This window comes from Barbus barbus (assembly GCF_936440315.1).
Source record: "Barbus barbus genome assembly, chromosome: 31".
Lineage (NCBI taxonomy): Eukaryota > Metazoa > Chordata > Actinopteri > Cypriniformes > Cyprinidae > Barbus > Barbus barbus.
Window position 1 is genome coordinate 19,247,309 of NC_136759.1, and position 18,859 is coordinate 19,266,167.

Below are 18,859 nucleotides of genomic sequence, written 5' to 3' on the forward strand. Positions count from 1 at the left end.
ACCTGTTGAAATATATGAATTTGGTCAACCTTTACATTATTTTCAATGGTTTCATGGGGCTTCTCAGTTGTTATGAATGTATTTCAGAAACTCTATGACCATTCTAGGGGTGGTAAAATGACAAAATGTGTTAAATGGATGGTTGTGAAGATCAAGTGTGTAAGGAAATATTGAAAAAAAGATAGAGGTTATAGTGTTCGTTTTGCAAGCAATGGAACGACTACACAGACTCTTAAAGGGACAGAGTCATTTGGTCCCGTTCATGCATGCTTAAAATATCCCATATTACAGTATGTTAAAACATTGAATATGCATATTAGTCTTGGCTTTTGTTTCTTATCACCACTGTTTCACTCGCTCTGGTCTAAGAAAGGGAATAAATGTCTTTAATTGCAGGCGAATAATGGCACACACTCTACACAATAAGATCTCATGCAGTTATTGTAAAAACAGATTTGGATCCTGCTCATTCAAGAGGTTCATATTTTCTCCAGTGTGCAGCATTTAGGCACATTTATTGTTCAGTAATGCTCAATGGTCGTATTTTTATTTACTTGGGAAATTATCCAAGTGTGCGATTAAGATGTTGATTGAGCTTTTCTGGAGCCTGCAAGAGTCAAAGCTAGATGATCAAAGTCAGACTGCACACTGTGCTCGGTGAGGTGAACAAAAACACTCTTCCTGTGGAGATTTAATAGCAGTGGACATTCAAGGCAGGCACAATGTTTTTAACTCCTGTTTCAAAAGGCCATTTTGACCGTCATGTGTTATAACTTGACCTCCCGGTTTTCTTATCAATTGTTTATTATAGGGTCAAGCGGGTCTATTGTGGCACAATGAATCTAAAAATACTCCTTTTTCCAAAGACGATGCATTTGTAATTTGGCCAAGCGATATGTTGTATGGCATCAAACAGATGAATTTATTATACTCAATTGCCCTGGCGCTTTTTGTCCAAACTCTCCCCTTGAAAAAAATCTAGGTTTTTCAAAACCAGGGAATTAAATTACCTCATAAAGTTGATTGTAAACTTTAGTGTAGTGATAACAAACCAGTGGAGTTTATTTTTAATCTTTATTTACAGAATTTTGTATTTAAACCTACATATTTCTATTGTAATTACATTGTATAAAAGATAAATAAATAATATAATATAAACAATGGTACCTTTGTTGGTGGCTTCATTCATGTACATCATACATATATACAAAGAGGAGATCAAGATTTTCCCCCCCATTACTCTTTTTTATTATTATTATTAATTCCCTTTATTTTCTGTGGTGAACCTCATTATATAGTAGACAGCATCTGAAATGGATCAAAAAGTTCATCAAAGGTGTCCTAAGACAAGAACGCATTTTGGTTTGAAGTTTTAGGACAACTTTGATGAAAGCTTTTGATCCACTTCAAATGTTGACTAGTGTATTATGTAAGAGGATAAAAAAAAATACAGGAGAAAAAAAAGAAAGAAAATGTTTGTTTGTTTCAGACATAATGTAACACTGGGCTGTTTCATAAAACAAGTTTACCAAACAAGCCAGGCTTATTTCAGTTAGTCTGACTTATTTTCAAACAAATCAAATGACAACAAGTCAGACTAACTGAAATAAACCTGGCTTATTTGGTCAATTTGTTTTATGAAGCAGGCCCCTGAATGTGTTTAAGATTCACCTAAAAAACACATGCTGAATGTAATTTCATCTAATTATTGTATTAAATTTAAACAATGAATATTTAATCATATTTAAAAAATACATAATTCAATAAATACATAATTTGATAAGGATCGCCATGGGGATTTTTTTTTTTAAATGTAATATTTATGTATGTATTTATTTATTTACTGGTAAAATATAACCTGAATGTGTAATTTCATCTGATGCAATTATTGAATTTAATTTAAACAATATTAACACACACACACAAATACAAATAATATATATATATATATATATATATATATATATATATATATATATATAAAATATTCTTGTGAGGTATTGTATTCTCATTACTGTATTTTAAAAACAGGCCAAAATGTTCTTTGTTCTTGTCATTTTTATTTATTGTGTTTAAATAAGATTTAATGATGTCTTCGATACGGCCCTGGGGCTATTAAAAAAAGTGACTGCTCTTATGTGCTGCTCCATTATACTGTACTCCTCTTGTTCACAACACTCCAATAGAGTCTCTTGAAAAGATTTATGAATGGACTTTTTGAAAATGAAATCGTCACAGACCATCAACCACACAGACGGGCAGAACTGCCTATTAGTGCCTCTTTGTGTCTCAGCAGAAGCTGAAGATCAGAATTGTTAAATGGACCCAAGCAAGGCGCCATGTCTTCCCCGGGGAAGCGTGAGAAAATGGGAGAATGGTTTGAGCGGCGGTAGCTCTTCTCTTATTGTCCTGCACCCTCAGAGTGACTGTGTGGATGAGAGAGAAAACGGGACAGTGCAAGATGAGTTTCCATGGATACGAAAGCAAAAGAGCCATTAATAAACATCCAAAAAGAGCCACAGTAAGCAGAAAAACACTGGCCCCAGATATAAATGAACCTTACAAAGGCTTCCAGTATGAGAGAAGACACTGGTGAGTATATAAGATTCCATACGGATACATCCACCGCAGTTTTTATTCATTTTTTGGCAATCTCTAAGCGGCCTATTTGCAGTCCATATGTGCATTCAAATAAAACGATGTCCCAAATTAACTGAGAGTGTCTATCTGTCAGTGCTGCTCCAGCTGAAATAATAATGTGTGAAATGGGGATTAAGGAATTATAATAATGCTTTCTGCTGAACACGTGGTGTTGGTTTTGTCGGCTGGAGCTCACGGTCCCGGCACGTGCATCTGCTGCAGGAGATAAACACAAATTTCACGAGAGCAGACTAATCTGTCCATGCAAATGATGTTATGTATTTTAAGAGACTGATAAACAAGTTTACAGTGAAATATGTAATGATTCAGACTTACATAGAGCAGTGGACCCAAATGGCTAATGACTACATAGAGACAACAATAAGTAGGCCTAGAGATCTTTTTGAATTTAGTGGCGACCGGGGCTAGTTGTCACAGGGGGAAGGTGCCTTTTTCTCAGTAATCAGCAAATGATTGAATGATTTCTGAATGATTATGTGACCCTGAAGACTGGAGTAATGATGCTTAATATTCAACTTTGCCGTCAAAGAAATAATATATATATTAGAAAACAGTTATTTTAAAATGCAACTATTTCACAATATTAATGCTTTTACTGCTTTTTTAAAAATTAAATAAATGCAAATGCAAATAAATTCTCTCAAAATCATTAAAAAACCTAACAGACCCCAAACTTTTGAATAGTAGTGTGTCAGATGGGCCACATGTAGACATTTGATTTCTTTAGCCTATCTATGAAACCGGTGAAGACCAAATCTACACTAACAATATAAATCTTGCATTTTGCTCAATTTTGTTTCCTGTCATGAAGGTATGAGGTGTGCAATGTGTTAGCAGTGCATTTCATCATTTCTTGTGCAACAACACACATCTTAAGATAAAAGACTTTCATAAAATAATGAAATGCTTAAGTATTTATGTCAGATCGTGGTCTGGTGCACTAATCTTTTCTGTACAAGAACAATATAAATTATAAAATAGTTTTGGATTAAACAGTGGAGTCAGGTAACATAGGGCTATTTTCATCCTTTTATCCTTAAATGAACCGGAGCTAGAGACTGTTTTTGGCAGTGTGTTGAGGTCTACCGTCATGTTCAGTCCTTTTTTATTTAGCAGACTTTTCGTACCTCTTCTTTAAGGATTTTATGAAAGTCCCTTGTTTTTTTTTGTATATAAACTATAGATCAGTGATACAAATATGATAATATGCAAGATCCTACAATGAGTGAAATCCTAAATGAATAGGTGTCTCAGTGGGTCTCTTGCTGAGTGGGATGTTGCCTCCATCTGCTGGTTACAGTGTGGTAGTGCACCTGAATGCAAATGCATTTAAATCATGACAATTTACTATTGTAGTATTTATTATTTTTCTTCTTTATTTTAATTTGAATTTTGATATCTGCTTTGTTATTATTAATAATTCTGTTTTAGCAGTTTTAGTACTTAAATGCATTTGAATTAGCTACCAAGGCAACATTCCTTACATTTTTTAACATTTAAGATATGTTTAATTTTTATTTGATCTAATATTTAAACTTTTTTTCAGTTCCTGAAAATGATTTGTAATATTTATTAGTTTTAGTTAACAATAACAACAGCAGTTATAGGACAAAGCCTTGCATTGCTCTTCTTCTTTAATGTTCTTGTGATGACTTGTTTTTGGAAGTTTTACTGACCATGTGGAATAAATAAGTTTTACTCATTGCAGGAACAAATATTTATATAAAATTAACTGAAATGATAAACTATCAAATGTACATTAAGTGTCATCTATTTTTTATTAGTATCATACGTTTCTTATTATCAATGTTGAAAACAGTTTGTGCTGCTTATCGTTACACACGCACACGCACACACGCACGCACGCGCACGCACACACACGCGCGTATTTATACATTTTTATTCAGTAAGGATTATAATATTTCTATTTTAAGTTTATTCATCAAAGTATCCTTAAAAAAAAAAATATTTCATTCAAGTATTTTTGTATTAAATAAATGCAGTTTTGGTGATCATAAGTGACTCAAAAATGATTTTTTGACCAGTAGTGTATGCTATACTGGCATTTTAGCAGCCCTGCTCTCTAGATACCAGTATCAGCAACTTAAAAACCCCTATAAGGACTGACATAAGAGAATTGGGCCAGTTATTGGGTAAAATCACAGTCCCAACAGTTACCTGACCCCATTAGAAGCAGTTTTGCAGTGTGTGTGATGTTCTTAATGACACTCACACAAGTGCTGACATTACAATCAGTAAACCTCTCAAGACAGTTTCCTGTAGATGTGATAAGGCAGGCTGTTTGGCAGACAGTAACGTTATAAATGCAGGAAATGTGAGTACAACCTCCATGATTTAAATCAGATTTTGAGTCCCTTTTATCTATTTAAGGCCCTTGAGCAGGAAACCTAGCCCTCTACCTCCAGATGACCTCGAGTTTGTTCACTTACAGAGCTAGATAGATGTCTGTTATCTTGTGAATCAAGTGGGCACGCTGTTTTGAAATAACTTTAATGTTCTGATTAGAAACCAGAAAAACAGTCAATCAAAAAGATTGCAGGATTGTCAAATGCAGGTTCAGTTTATGCAATTAAAACCATTGCTTTGGTTAAATCCCTTCATAGAAGACTACAATGTTCTATTCCAGATAAAAATACAAAGAGTAGAAGCAGAATTGTAAAAAAAAAAAAAAAAAAGGGGATAGTTCATCCAAATATGTAAATTCTGTCATCATTTAGTCATAGAAGATATTTTGAAGAAAGTTGGTAACACAACAGCTGACGGTAGCCATTGACTTCCATAATATGGGGAAAAAATTACTATGGAAGTGTACTATATAAGGGTGAGTAAACGATAGATTTTAAATTTTTGGGTGAATTATCCCTTTAAGAAATTCCACATGGATTCTCTCCGATCAAATATGAATAAAGTGCCTTATACAAGTCATTTTCTAAGCTGTACAAATGTTAGGAAACTGAATGTGATGGCTCAACATTCAGTCATCTGCACTGAGTTTAGTGTGAGCCTGTATTAAATGTCAGACACCCACACTGTGAAATCATCCTGTTATATGCAAGATCGTGGTTGAGGTCCATTAGGCACTGTAAATGCTATAGAATAATTACATTTTCATTATATATGTACACTTTGCATCTTATATATTAGATTATATGGCTCTCAACTAAAGTTGACCACGATAGTAAATATTTGATAAAGTGCAGTCGTTATTTCAGAAAAGAACAATGCTGATAAAAAATACAATGAGATATGAACTGACGAGATAAACTGCATTGCCTGAACTGGAATGTGAATTCTAGGCTTAACTTGTCTACTTCTGTTGCTCTGTTCCTGGAATAAAATATAAAACGGTACCAATAAAGGTAAGGCTACAAATGTTTCTTAATTAGATATCTAAGAACCTACAAATCTCCAAGTGATAATTTACTGTGTATTAGATATGTTAATATTTACTGCTCTTGTTATGGAGGTTACATCTTATCTTTGGGATAGAAACATTAACATTTACAGAAATGCACTTTTAGAAGGCAATTCGTTTCAGTGCCAGCACTATAGTCAATAGCTAGAATCTATCGAAACCTATTAAAATTAGTATTTTCTATTTTCCTCTTTTTAATTTCCGTAGCAAATCTCATAAATAATAAAAACAAATTCTGGGTTTATTCATCCCAAAGTAAAAAAAAAAAAAAAAAAATATATATATATTAGTGCTGTCAAATGATTAATTGCGATTAATTACACCCAAAATAAAAGTTTTTGTTGACATAATATATATGTACGTACTGTGTATATTTATTATGTATATATAAATACACACCCATGCATGTATATATTTAAGAAAAATATGTTACGTTTATATATTAAATATTTGTATATAATATAAATTATATGAATATAAATATATACATGTAAAAATGTTCAAAATATACTGTATGTGTGTGTATTTATATATACATAATAAATATACACAGTACACACAGATATATTATGTAAATACAAACTTTTATTTCGGACGCGATTAATTGCGATTAATCGTTTGACAGCACTAATGTATATATATATATATATATACACACAAATTAAATTATTTTCATTATGCAACATATTTAGTATTTTTCTCTTTTGATTTTGAGATGAAATATATCCCAGATATCATCACTCTCTAATGCTTTGAAGAGCCTGAGTGTTTGTCTATGCAACTGCAGTGGATTTCATCTTCCTCCCAGCCCTGATTGCACCGGCTAAGGATGAAAACTGCCTACAACCTGCATCTGAGCACCAAGCTGTATTGGAGCGGTACCACAGAGGCACAGCAAGGTCACAGGGAATCCCTGCTGTCAGCGCAGCCGTCACACACTCGCACAGGGTGGTCCCAGCCACGAGAGGGCACTGGCCTGGTCTTCATCGAGCAGTTCCCGCACACTCCCTGACCACATGCCCGGCAGTGGTGCTTGGGCATGCTGGGGGTGAAGGGTTTAGTACAGCTGTGGCACTGGGTGATCTCGTGGTCTGGGATCCAATAATCTGGTCTCGCAACTCCCTTTACGAAACCTGAAGAGAGGACAAGATGCTTAAATAAAACCTGACTCGCTCTGCATAAACAATATAATTCTCTAGTGTGACACTATGAGTGTATTGGTAACACTCACATAGGGGGTAGTCCACAGCGGTGGAGACCATATCCAGAGTGGACTGAGCCACTTCTGTCACTCTGCGGGCGACTAGTGTCCGGGGTTCTGTAACAGCCACTGCAGGGGAGAGAATGTAATGTCTCAGCTCAGCAAACCAGTCAACATCCCCCACTGAGACCATTAAAAACTGTTTTGGAAAACACAACTGAACTCAATAACCCTGGAGAATATTGCTTGTTTTTACAAGGCCAAATATTCTGCACGATGCATTATATAAGTAAGCACATGCAGAATAAGTGAAAATATGTGGACAATAGCACAATTTGTACCATAAAAGTATCGAATCCCACAGAAATTAATACTTCTGAATAATCCAAAGAAAAATTCAGTGTTTCATTAACTAGTTTTAACTGGTGTAATTAGAGTTTCACAGTCAAAAAAATCTGCCGAAGTTATTTTTGGTTGTTAGTATTTTGGATCTAAATAACTAGACTGTTGCACAAATTTCTAGTATTTTTGCAAAGTGCGCTTTTTGGCAAATTGCATGGATAATGAATGCACCAAATCAGCATATTAGAATAATTTCTGAAGGATCACGTGACAACTGAAGACTGGAGCATTGATGCTGAAAATTCAGCTTTAAATTACATTTCAAAATATATTTAAATGGAAAAAAACTCAATTGTAATAGTATTCCACAATATTACTGTATTTTTGATCAAATAAATACAGCCTTGGTAAGATAGGAGACTTTTTTTTATATATTTAGTAAATCTGACCAAACCCAAACTTTTGAATGGTAATGTAAACTTTGCAAGTGTAAGAATTACTTGGTGCACAATTACAGTGTGTTTTTAAATGAGAACGATGTCCTCACCCTGTCCAGTGTGTTGGGGTGCTCCCTGCCGGTAACAGGCATCACACACTCGTACAGGGGTGCCGCCCCAGCCTCTCTCAGGCACTGGCATGCTGTGAGTGGAGCAGGCCTGACAGAAACCCTCCCCACATGCCCGACAGTGGTGTTTCCTCTCCGCCTCCTCAAACGCTCTCTTACAACCATGACATTCCTGAACAGACAAACATGATATTTTTACATAATAAAACAATAGATTTGTTTGAGATTTTCTTTTGCATGCTATGAAATTCATACAAGTATTCGTAAGTGTCATTCTCTTTCATGTATTCCTATATGGCATATCAACTCACAATGATTTCAGAGTTGGGTTTCCAGTAGGGTGGAGCCACCTGGTCTGTGAGCCAGGCAGTGACGGCTTTAGTTGGGCCTGAGCTGTATTCTGTCACTGACTGGATTATGTAATTCATTCCATCCAAAACCCGCTGAGCTGCATTCTGATGGTCTGTCTGGAAGGCATCGGTCTACAAGCAGAAAAACAACATTAACCACTGTGAGCATCAATGGAGTCAGCACATGGATGGGAACACAGAAAAACAACTCACCCCCTGCCAGACATGCTTGACCTCTGGCCGCACCACACTGCTCTCTGGATCCTGGTTGCCAATCCAGTACTGTCTACTCCGGTAGATGATGCCACAGCTGGCACACTCTAAAACATAGCTGTAGAACAAGACCAGGGTTTAGAGCATGGACGAGGACCAGCTTCAGAGGCTAATTTCAGTAAGAAAACCATTTTACTCACCCTGACCACGCGTACTTGGCCAGACCAAACCATGGGTTATCTGTGGAGGCAGATGTTTTCGGTATGACGATCACTTCTCTTCCGCTCTCATAGCACCTCTACATGGGTAAAATAATTTTTCATCCTTTGCATCCATTCATTATCCTTTCATTTCAAATTTAGAAATCTAATCCATATAGGACAGTTTTTGCAAACCGATTAATCTAAAACCTCAATTATCAGAGAAAATTTGTGGCAGATCTCATTAAATCTAAGCGCTAAGTCTTAATAAATTTAGTGTGATTTTTTTTTAACGTGAAAAACTGCATTTTGGCACCGCCATAGTGAATATCAATACTACAACAAAAAGTAAAATGATTAAATAAACTAAAAACTGAAGTTAAACAAAAATATAAAAACAATAAAAAAAACAAAAAAACAAAACAAAATCTAAACCAAGACTAAAAATTAAACAAAACAAAAAACAGAACTAAAAATAAAAACTGACAAATAACAAAACTAAAATTAAAAGTAAAAACATGAACTAAGAAAAAAACTAACTAAAAGAAATGAAAACAACAAAAAATTAAAAACAAAAATAAAACAAACAAAAAACACAAAATAACAAATAATTAAAAAGTAAAAACACAAAATAAAACAAAACTAATCAAAATAAAAATGCAAATTTAAAACAAATAACTGAATAAAACACAAAAACAAAATAATATATATATATGGTCCGTGCACTTTTGCGTCCACTCATTTTTCGTTTTTTAACCCAGACGAAAAACATGAAAAAAGAATGCTTATAGTATTTTTAACTTTTTTTCATGTTTTAGGCGTGAAAAATGATTAAGATCATAAAAATATTGAAGCTAAAGGTTTTCATAAAGCAGTTATGGTAGTAGCGCGAGAGGGCACTAGTGTCTGTATAGAGACGCTAAAAAAGGTAGAAATTAAACTTAGCATTTAGCCTATATACATTAAAAAACAAACTTCATATTATTTTTATGATTTTTAATGAAATCGGAATTTTGAATAATGAAAATCTGTTTGTGTCTACTTATTCTATTCATCAGTGCTTGAACCATTAAAGAAGAAACCGTATTTCATTTCTGGGTTAAAACATGAAAAATTAATGGACGCAAAAGTACACGGACCATATATATATATATGAAGAGTTCATTTGCAAAAAACATATAACTCCGTGTTTAACTGTTTTCAAAAATCATGTTTTTTCATTGTGCATTCCAATTAATTTCAATCAAACTGCAGTTGGGTTATTTTGATTAGGTACAAAATTACTAAAAAATACTAGCTAACTAACACAATAAAAACATGATAGCATAATCATATCATTTATTTATGAATCAGTTATCTGTTTTTGCAAATAAACTCTTCATATATATATATATATATAAAAAACACATTAATCTTGACCTTGAGAACTAGCCATGACAGTGAGTTCTTACCTTACAAATGAGAACTTTATTGTTGTATTGGTGGGCATACTGGCATAATCCATCGGCCATATGCGAGACCCCGTCTTTCTGGTGGTTCATGCCATTCTTACACCGAACACTAAAGCCGTGGAATTTTGGAGAGGTTAGTTATGATTCTTAAGTACTCTTGAAGAGTACTGCTCAATTAATTCACGCACAAGCAAAAACAATAACAAACGACTCAACAAATGATCTAATTACATTCATGTGCAACTAATTTCCATATAATAGTTTTGCATGCTGAATAGAGATCCTAGTTCTTTATAACTGCAAATCTTCAAATTATGAAGTGGTTCAGTGTTGATGTGATGAATTAAGAGACTGATGTGTGACAATGCAGCAATTTTCTTGATTTATTATGTGTCAAACACAATGCATCAGTGCATTCAATACAACCTGTATGTAAAAAAACAAAAAACAACAACATTCGATCCATAGCTCGGAGCATGTGTGGACTTACTTGCAGCTGAGACAGACTGATGGGCAAGTGAAATATTCATCAGGAAAGAAGGAGCATATGCTGATTTTGTCATCTGAGATCTCGCCACAGAACCTGTTGCTCAAGGCCTGAGAGAGAGCAGATCAGTGAACATGCTCAGTGGGCAAAGGTGAACACATACATGCATACATTGACCCCGAAAAGTAGTTTAGGACACTTGAGTCACTACCGTTCAAAAGACTGGTAAGATGTCTTTGAAAGAAGTCACCATGTTCACCAAGGCTGCATTAATTTGATTTCAAATATGGTAGAAACGGTAATATTGTCAAATATTATTACAATTTAAAAAATAAGTTTCAATTTTAATATACTTTAAAATATAATTTATTCCTGGTATGCAAAAGCTGAATTTTTAGCAACCATTACATCGGACCTTAGTGTCACATGACTCTTCAAAAATTTTAATATGCTGATTTGGTGTTTTTATTAATATTTTAAATTATTTTTATTTTCTGTTTTCATTTTAAATTTAAAGTTTTAAATTTTTACCTTAGTATAATTATTGTTGTCAAGATACGCTAAATGAAAATGAGAATTGTTTGACTTGGCAAAATGTTGAAATAAAAGAAGATTTTTTATATTTTATTGAATATATATATTTTATTTATATTTGATAAAATTTATTTTATTTCAACTAACAATAATTATTTTATGGTTTTACTTTTAATCAACTATAAACCTGGTTCTCAAGAAACATTTTTTATTATTATCGATGTTGAAAAAAATCATGCTGCTTAATATTATTTTGGAAACTGATACATTTTTTCATTTTAACAGAAAGTTCGAAAGAATAGCATTTATTTAAAATAGAAATATTAAAAGCCACTATTTTCTTACTATTTTAAAGTTGATCAATTTAATGCAATCTTAAACGTGAATAAATGTAATATAATACATTTAAATCTAAAAAATAAATAAATAAACTAAATAACATTAACCCCAAACTGTTGAATGGTTGTGTATGTAATTATATTTAAAGGTACAGAGTCAAATGAACCACTTTTATGTTGTTTTTTGTCACTTTTGGAACATGAAATTCCCTGGTCACCCTTCACTTTCAATGTATGGAAAAGAGCATTGTAAATATTCTGCTAATCTTCCTCTTTTGTGATTGTGAAATTTTCATTTTTTTGGTTGAACTACTCTTTTTAAATACATGAATTTACTGTAATTGAATTAAATACAAAATATCAAACCAAATATAAAAGCTTTTAGTGTCTAAATTCTTTTTAGGGTCGCTTTACACACATATAGACAAAGAAATGTTTGAGGAGCTGCTGTACCTGCAATGCACTGAACACAATGGCAGGCTGGCGTGGGGCTCGCTGGGATGTGTTCTTCACCTGCTGATTGACTATCTGCTGTAACTGTGAGTAGTCTGTGGGGGGAGTGATGGTTTGGGTGCCCACGTACTGAACGGAGCTGAAGGCGTCTGTGCTCTGGCTCAAGTCATGGAAGCGCTTTTGCAGCAGTGTGTCTGCTTGCCCCGGGACATGGCCATCTGGATAAAGAAAACCAAACCCATATTTCTCTAGCCTGACACACTTCATTGGATGGCACTACTTTAATCGAAGATGAAAGAAGTTTTACAGGCATTTAAAGATTTTTATGCGTTTTACACAACACTTTTCATGTACCATGATTTACAGCATGCTGAAAACCTGGAGTTTACCCAAGGGCATAATTATAGCTGAGCAGTATTGTGATCTTTGTAACACTCCACACCTGAGTCACCCTGTCTTGGGATCTTCCTGCAATCTGTGCTAGATAACTAGTTGCTTAACCATTAAGTTACCTCCAATGTTTTGATTTTTCTTTTGGACAAATAATAATAAAAAAAAGGATTTCTTTGAAAATGTGTCCTAATATAAAAATTGTTTTTATTGTGTAGCAACCTTTTATAGAAGCAATAAAGCACCTGAAGATACAATACTGCATTATATCTTACGTAATATCTTTATATTTTTGTATTCATCTTGGTTTCATAAGATAAAAAAGAAAATCCCATATTCAATAAAACTAAACATTTAATTACAAAACCAGTAACCAGTAAGTAAACACACAGCTTTTTTTGTTACGTTGAAAGCATCACATGACTTATCAAAGTAGTAAAAAAAAAAAAATTCTAAAAAACATGCTCATCATGCATTTAAGTCTTTGTATTTTTGATAAAAATAATCAATCAAAATGAGCATTGTGGCCCATGTATTACTGACTCAAATTAAATATCTCTAAAGATTTGTCATTTGACTACAGAGAAACAATGAAACAAAATTGAAATTCTCATCACTAAGCAGACAGAAATAAAAGCAGGAATGATGAAACAATTGAGTTTGAAATAGAGCCTTTGGTTTGACTGACAACTTGAGTTTTTCCTGTGGGATTTTCCACTAGTCTGAAATTCAGGACTTTTTCAAAGACCCCCCCTGTCTATGTGTTTAGGCCCCATGAGGATGTGCAGACCCAAGTTTAAACGGCAATCCCTTTGCCCCCAGGCTAGTCGTATAACAGCCTTTGGCAACAACATGTATCAGAAAAATGCTGTATTTATATTGATAAACACTGCAGGCCTTGTAAACAGCGAAAGTCTGCTTGCTCTGACTTACCCTGGCCTAGCAGCAGAGTGCGAAAAGTCTCCTGGAAAACTATAACAGCAGGTCCCAGGCTGGAGAGAGGCACATCCAGCCCGCAGCGGCTAGACAGAGCGCGGAGCTCAGGTGTGAAGTGCTTTAGGTAAGCCGCCGATGCGCTGCCGAGGAACTGGAACATGTCGTTGTGCAGCCTCTCGGCCCGTGTGCGGTAGATGGCCATGTCTGATACGGCCAGAACCTTCAGCAGCAGACGCATCCGGCGGTTCTGCTGACTGGCGGCCCCGAGCAGGCCCTCCGTGTCCAGCACGATCAGGTTCAGGCGTGGCTCGTAAGCGGCCCATACGCCCACCGTGCATGAGGACGGAGAAGGAGACGTGGCGAACACCTCCTCGCCATTGAAAAGCACATGATTAAGAGTGTGGGACTTGCCGTCACCCGTGTTGCCGAAGATAGAAAGCACTTTGACTCCTTGAGCAGCGCTGCAGCCCAACTTCTGCAAAAACTCTGCTTCGCTCTTCACCTGGAAGAAAGAAAGTACCAGAGAGATCAAGATATCTATCTGCCTGTCTCCGTCCCTCCATCCATCTTGTCTATGTATTTATCTTTTTGCCTACCATCCATCCATCTATCCATCCATCCATCTATCTCTCTATCTATCTCCGTCCATCCATCCTGTCTATCTATTTATCTTTTTGCCTACCATCCATCCATCCATCCATCCATCCATCTCTCTATCTATCTCCGTCCATCCATCCTGTCTATCTATTTATCTTTTTACCTACCATCCATCCATCCATCTATATTTTTGCCTATCTCCGTCCGTCTGTTCTGTCTATTTATCTTTTGGCCTTTCATCCATCTATCGATCCATCTATCCATCTATCTATCTATCTATCTCCGTCCGTCCGTCCATCCTGTCTATCTATTTATCTTTTTGCCTACCATCCATCCATCCATCCATCGTTTACCAATTCAGTTCATTTCAATTTTCAATTCCATATTGCCTAAGCAATATACGCAAATAGAACAATATAATATTACATGATTTTGACAAACATAAGCAAGCAAAACAACAAACTCAACAATTTGCGAATAGTTGGAGATCACAACAGCAGACCTCTAACACGTATAGTCCCTATACCTACACATACACACAATAATAATGACGGTTCAGTTCTTAATGCTTTCGAACGCAGCAATTCTGTGAGATTCTGTTTTACATGCATGAAGAATTTTAATTCTAACTTGGCCTGTGTGCGCTATTGGATGTTTTCCTCTGTAATTTCGCAATGAGTTTGCAGAATTCTGTGTTAATGGTTCCTCTTGGATGCCTGCCCCACCTATCTGTGTGTCTGTTTATCACCATTTGTAAGAATCTTAAAGAGACAGTTCACCTAAAATGGCAATTATGTCATCATGAATGATGAATGAGTCATCCTGCCTTTTGTGTACCACTAAAGAAAGTCGTATGGGTTTGAAACAACAAAAGAGTAAGTACATAATGAAGTTTCATTTTTGGCTCTCTACAGTAACAATCTCTCAGAGTGACAGCAATTGAACACTTTTAGGCTGGTTCCTCAATACACTATGAACTAGCCTATGAAACAACACTGTCATTGTTGACTCCCATTGTTGGGCATCTAGCTCATAGACCACAGCGTATACCATGGTATTACCAAAGTACATCAGAATATCATGTTAGAGCCATAACATAACAGCAGTATACAGCACTGAGATCATTCAACGTTTGTAAATCACACTGTGTTGACAGATGTATCATCAGCTGTAGCACATGGCCCAGCAGCACACAGACAAAAACTAAACAAACCCTTGATATAATCAATTATGATCAATGGCTAAAGATCACAGTGAGAACCCTAAATATTGTCAAAAGACAGTCCTTCCTAATGATGCAATCACATTGACAGTTTAGGCTTAGTTCATCTGTTTATTATTTAAATTACACATACTATAATTAGTTATTAGCGTGCTCGCGAATCGACCTAGTAAAGTGTATAAAAACAACTAGGACCCTACATGTGCTGTTTAGATAATAGCTTGATGGCTAACACAGAAGCTAACAAAAACAAACCTGCAAGCTTTCGTTTTCGTCCACCAGGAGAAAACTGCGTCCATTTTCCTTCTGCTCGTCCATTTTAACAGACCCGAGAGATATCTCTTCCATATCTTTCAGCAGCATTTCAGACATCGTGAACGATTTAAAACCATCACAACTCTCTGGAAAGCTAGTTGGACTACAACTGTCCCAGGACTGCTAGCTGCTGCTGCTGGCGCTAGTTGTTGCTCTAGCTGGACTCAAGAGGGCGCTGTTGCTACTCTATCAGCCGTGGATTATTGAGTACTTTAACGCCCTCTAGTGGCTGTTCTGATCAACTGTCTCATAGCAGTCTGTGTGCAGAATACAGAGGTTTATACTGTAGCATCCATAAAAACAAGTCTCCATGAAATAGCTCTCACATGAGCTCATTATTGTATGATTAGGTTTTGTAAAATTAGTAAAAATTGTGTTGGTAGGTGTAAATAGAACAGCACTGATATTTAAATGTAGTTGCAGTGCAATAACTTCAATTGAAGATTAGCTCAACTCTAAAATCACCCCAAAAATGCACCAATTCTGCAGTAATCCCTTATGAATCAACAGGACATTTTTGTTCAGTCATGCCATAGAGCTTGCTAAGGTTCATTAAATATTTGTTAGCAGGGATCTATAAATATCACATGTCACAGAATGCCTTCAAAGTGGCGCCGTTTCAGTCATTGCATCTCTATTAGAGGTCAGCCTGGCTGATAATATTCACAATATTTAGATGTACATGTTTCTCATTGCATAAGCAGAATAAAAACACACAGCAGAATTATTTTACTGTTATTGTCCATTAATATTACTCGCGTTTAGCATGTTTTAAGGCCAGGCTGTAGAGTTATTATTATTTATTTTATTTAAATAAGAAATTTATGAAAATGTAAAAATGCAGAAAAGTTTGAGGTTTAGGTTTAAAGTAGAAAACTATTATTAGCTCACAACAGAAGTCAGTGTTAGTGATATATACACATATAGAGCACATATATAGCAGGATAAAGCTATGTAGTAATGATATTGATCAGTGCCTAAAATTGTTCGGATTATCTCTAATAGATATAATACAAGCATACTAAGAAAACAAAATTGACTTCATCGCTCTTCATAGCTGCTCATAGCTCTCTAAAAATACTTCTAATTATCTACGAATTATAAGAAGCTACCAACATGAGAGCAAAAATACTGACAGCAGTCCAGCAATCCAACCTTGAATTTACAGTAGATGTTGTGGCTTGCCCATCCAAAATCAAGGCGGGACTAGTATACAGTTAACCGCGGTGCATTGTGGTATTTGTAGTACACGCACCGCTGTCTCCTGAAGCCATCAGGGAATAAAAACTACATTTCCCCGCAGTGACAGTCAGCCAGTCGTGCTCCTATTGGCTGGCCGATCCAGCCGCAGCCCCAGAGAATGAATGAAATTGAAATTGCTGCTATATTACATGTACAATACCGGGGATCTGCAGTCTTACATTGTATCATTCTATATCAAAATGGCCACAGTGGTCCAAAATCCTCTGAAATCGTAAGTAAAAATATTTCTATTTTTAAGCGTTCTGGAATACATGTCATGCAACAAACAGCGTTCGTTCTAATTCACAAATATACAAACATCTTTAAAAGTATAAAATGCCGGCGAGATTTAAACTACGAACGCATGGTGAAATGCAATAAATCATAATGCACGCGACGACATTTTGTCATCTGGGCAAATATGGCATGTTTTAAAGTGCAGAGTCTCGGGTGTCATTTCTGCATATGCACAGTGATATGGAGGAATGTTGAGAATGTTGACCCGGGGTCCCTGGTCAGTATCGATCACTAGGAACTTACAGTTGTTGGTATTGGAATCGGAGAGTTCACTGGTCACCGAGTCTCAAGATAAACGAATGATACTTGAACCTTTTTGCTTTTGTTTTTGTGTAATATGATGACAAACAAAATGAACTGGTGTGCTGTCTGTCAGAGTGCCAGAACCGGAAAATGTTACATTGCACGCGCTGATCGCAAACATTAGATTGTACAAATTACGTGCATCGTGATTATGATTTCGAAGTGTTGTTTCTGAAGCAAATGCATGCTTAAACATGACATTTTAGGGGCGTGCAACATCTGATATCTCTTATGCGCCGTTGCATCAGTGCACATTCTGTGAAGTTTCCATTAGATTCCTTTGTGCACACTGACACATTTTTCGGCGTGCGGCACGCAGACGCCACACGGGCTCGGTGCCAAAAATTGCTTTACATTCGTCTGCTAGAGACGGGGACCTTTCGAATGGGGAGACGTGTTTGTATTTGCCATGGATATGTGAGTGTAGCTTTTATAGGTAGCCTATCTGATAAAGAGGAAATTGCACTTGTGCCGGGTTTTAACCTGGGTGGTTGCATCTCTCTCTCCAGTAACTACCACGATTGCCTATCTGGACCCAGCAAGCTTAAAACGTCTCCACAACGTTGTATTTTGGTTGCAGTTTGGTCACATGAGCCTACAGCGGGTTAAAACGTTACCCAAACCTAAAATTATATATTTATATATAGGATATTTAATTAGCCTATAAAAATATACGTTTACAAGAACTAAACAAATGTAAAATGTGTGTTACGTTAAAAAAACACACACACACAACCAGGCCAAACTTCAGAGCTTTTTTGTTTTTTTTTACTTAAAAATAATAATAATAAAAAATAACCAACTTAAGTGTCTACTCTGTGGCAACATTGAGCACTGCCAAATATTTGACTACGTAAATTGTTAATGTTATTATTCATACTATTTCAGCTTTGTGAATGGAAACGACTTTATGCGAGACTCGCGCAAAACCCGTGAACGAGCGGCGCGCGCACAATTCAGTAGACAGGGTGCGAGGTTTTATGAGGTAAGAAACTCGTACCTTATGAGAAATTATAGCATTTCAATAACTTACCATGTATAAAAAAAATAACAAACGAGAGCCTAATACACGTGAAATAACATTTGGGTGTTGGTTACAATTGTACTACAATACCGGTTAATTAAATTTTAATAGTTTTGACATAATTTGAATTCAGACAAATGTTTCGTAAAAAAAATATGCATTCAGACTTGACAAAGCAAGTGTGTCTATACACATGTGCTTCAAATAGGCCTATAGGTTACACCCTATCCTCACACGACTTTTCTGAATGGAAGCCATTGGCTAAACAATACCAACGTTAGATTCAGCGTTTACTAATTACA

General features: G+C 35.6%; 2 protein-coding genes across 2 annotated transcripts in view; one reads left to right on the forward strand and one right to left on the reverse strand.

The window, feature by feature from the left end:
• Window positions 1-6,770: 6,770 nt before the first annotated feature.
• Window positions 6,771-15,857, reverse strand: LOC306851482 (zinc finger FYVE domain-containing protein 1-like). The gene is made up of 11 exons (XM_079387756.1): window positions 15,632-15,857; window positions 13,555-14,059; window positions 12,232-12,449; window positions 10,910-11,016; window positions 10,420-10,528; window positions 8,969-9,066; window positions 8,769-8,886; window positions 8,517-8,687; window positions 8,188-8,377; window positions 7,329-7,427; window positions 6,771-7,230 (listed from the first exon to the last, which is right to left on the reverse strand). Exons 1-11 carry the CDS (start codon window positions 15,746-15,748, stop codon window positions 6,998-7,000), a joined length of 1,965 nt encoding a protein of 654 aa, XP_079243882.1. The 5' UTR covers window positions 15,749-15,857; the 3' UTR covers window positions 6,771-6,997.
• A 1,198-nt stretch (window positions 15,858-17,055) lies between these two features.
• LOC306851822 (zinc finger protein neuro-d4-like) overlaps window positions 17,056-18,859 on the forward strand; it is a gene marked incomplete at both ends in the record, with an annotated part of 53,419 nt that continues 51,615 nt past the window's right edge. The window contains one exon of the mRNA XM_079388272.1: window positions 17,056-17,165. Within this exon, the coding sequence (XP_079244398.1) occupies window positions 17,056-17,165 (110 nt within the window). The remainder of the gene's footprint in view (window positions 17,166-18,859) is intronic.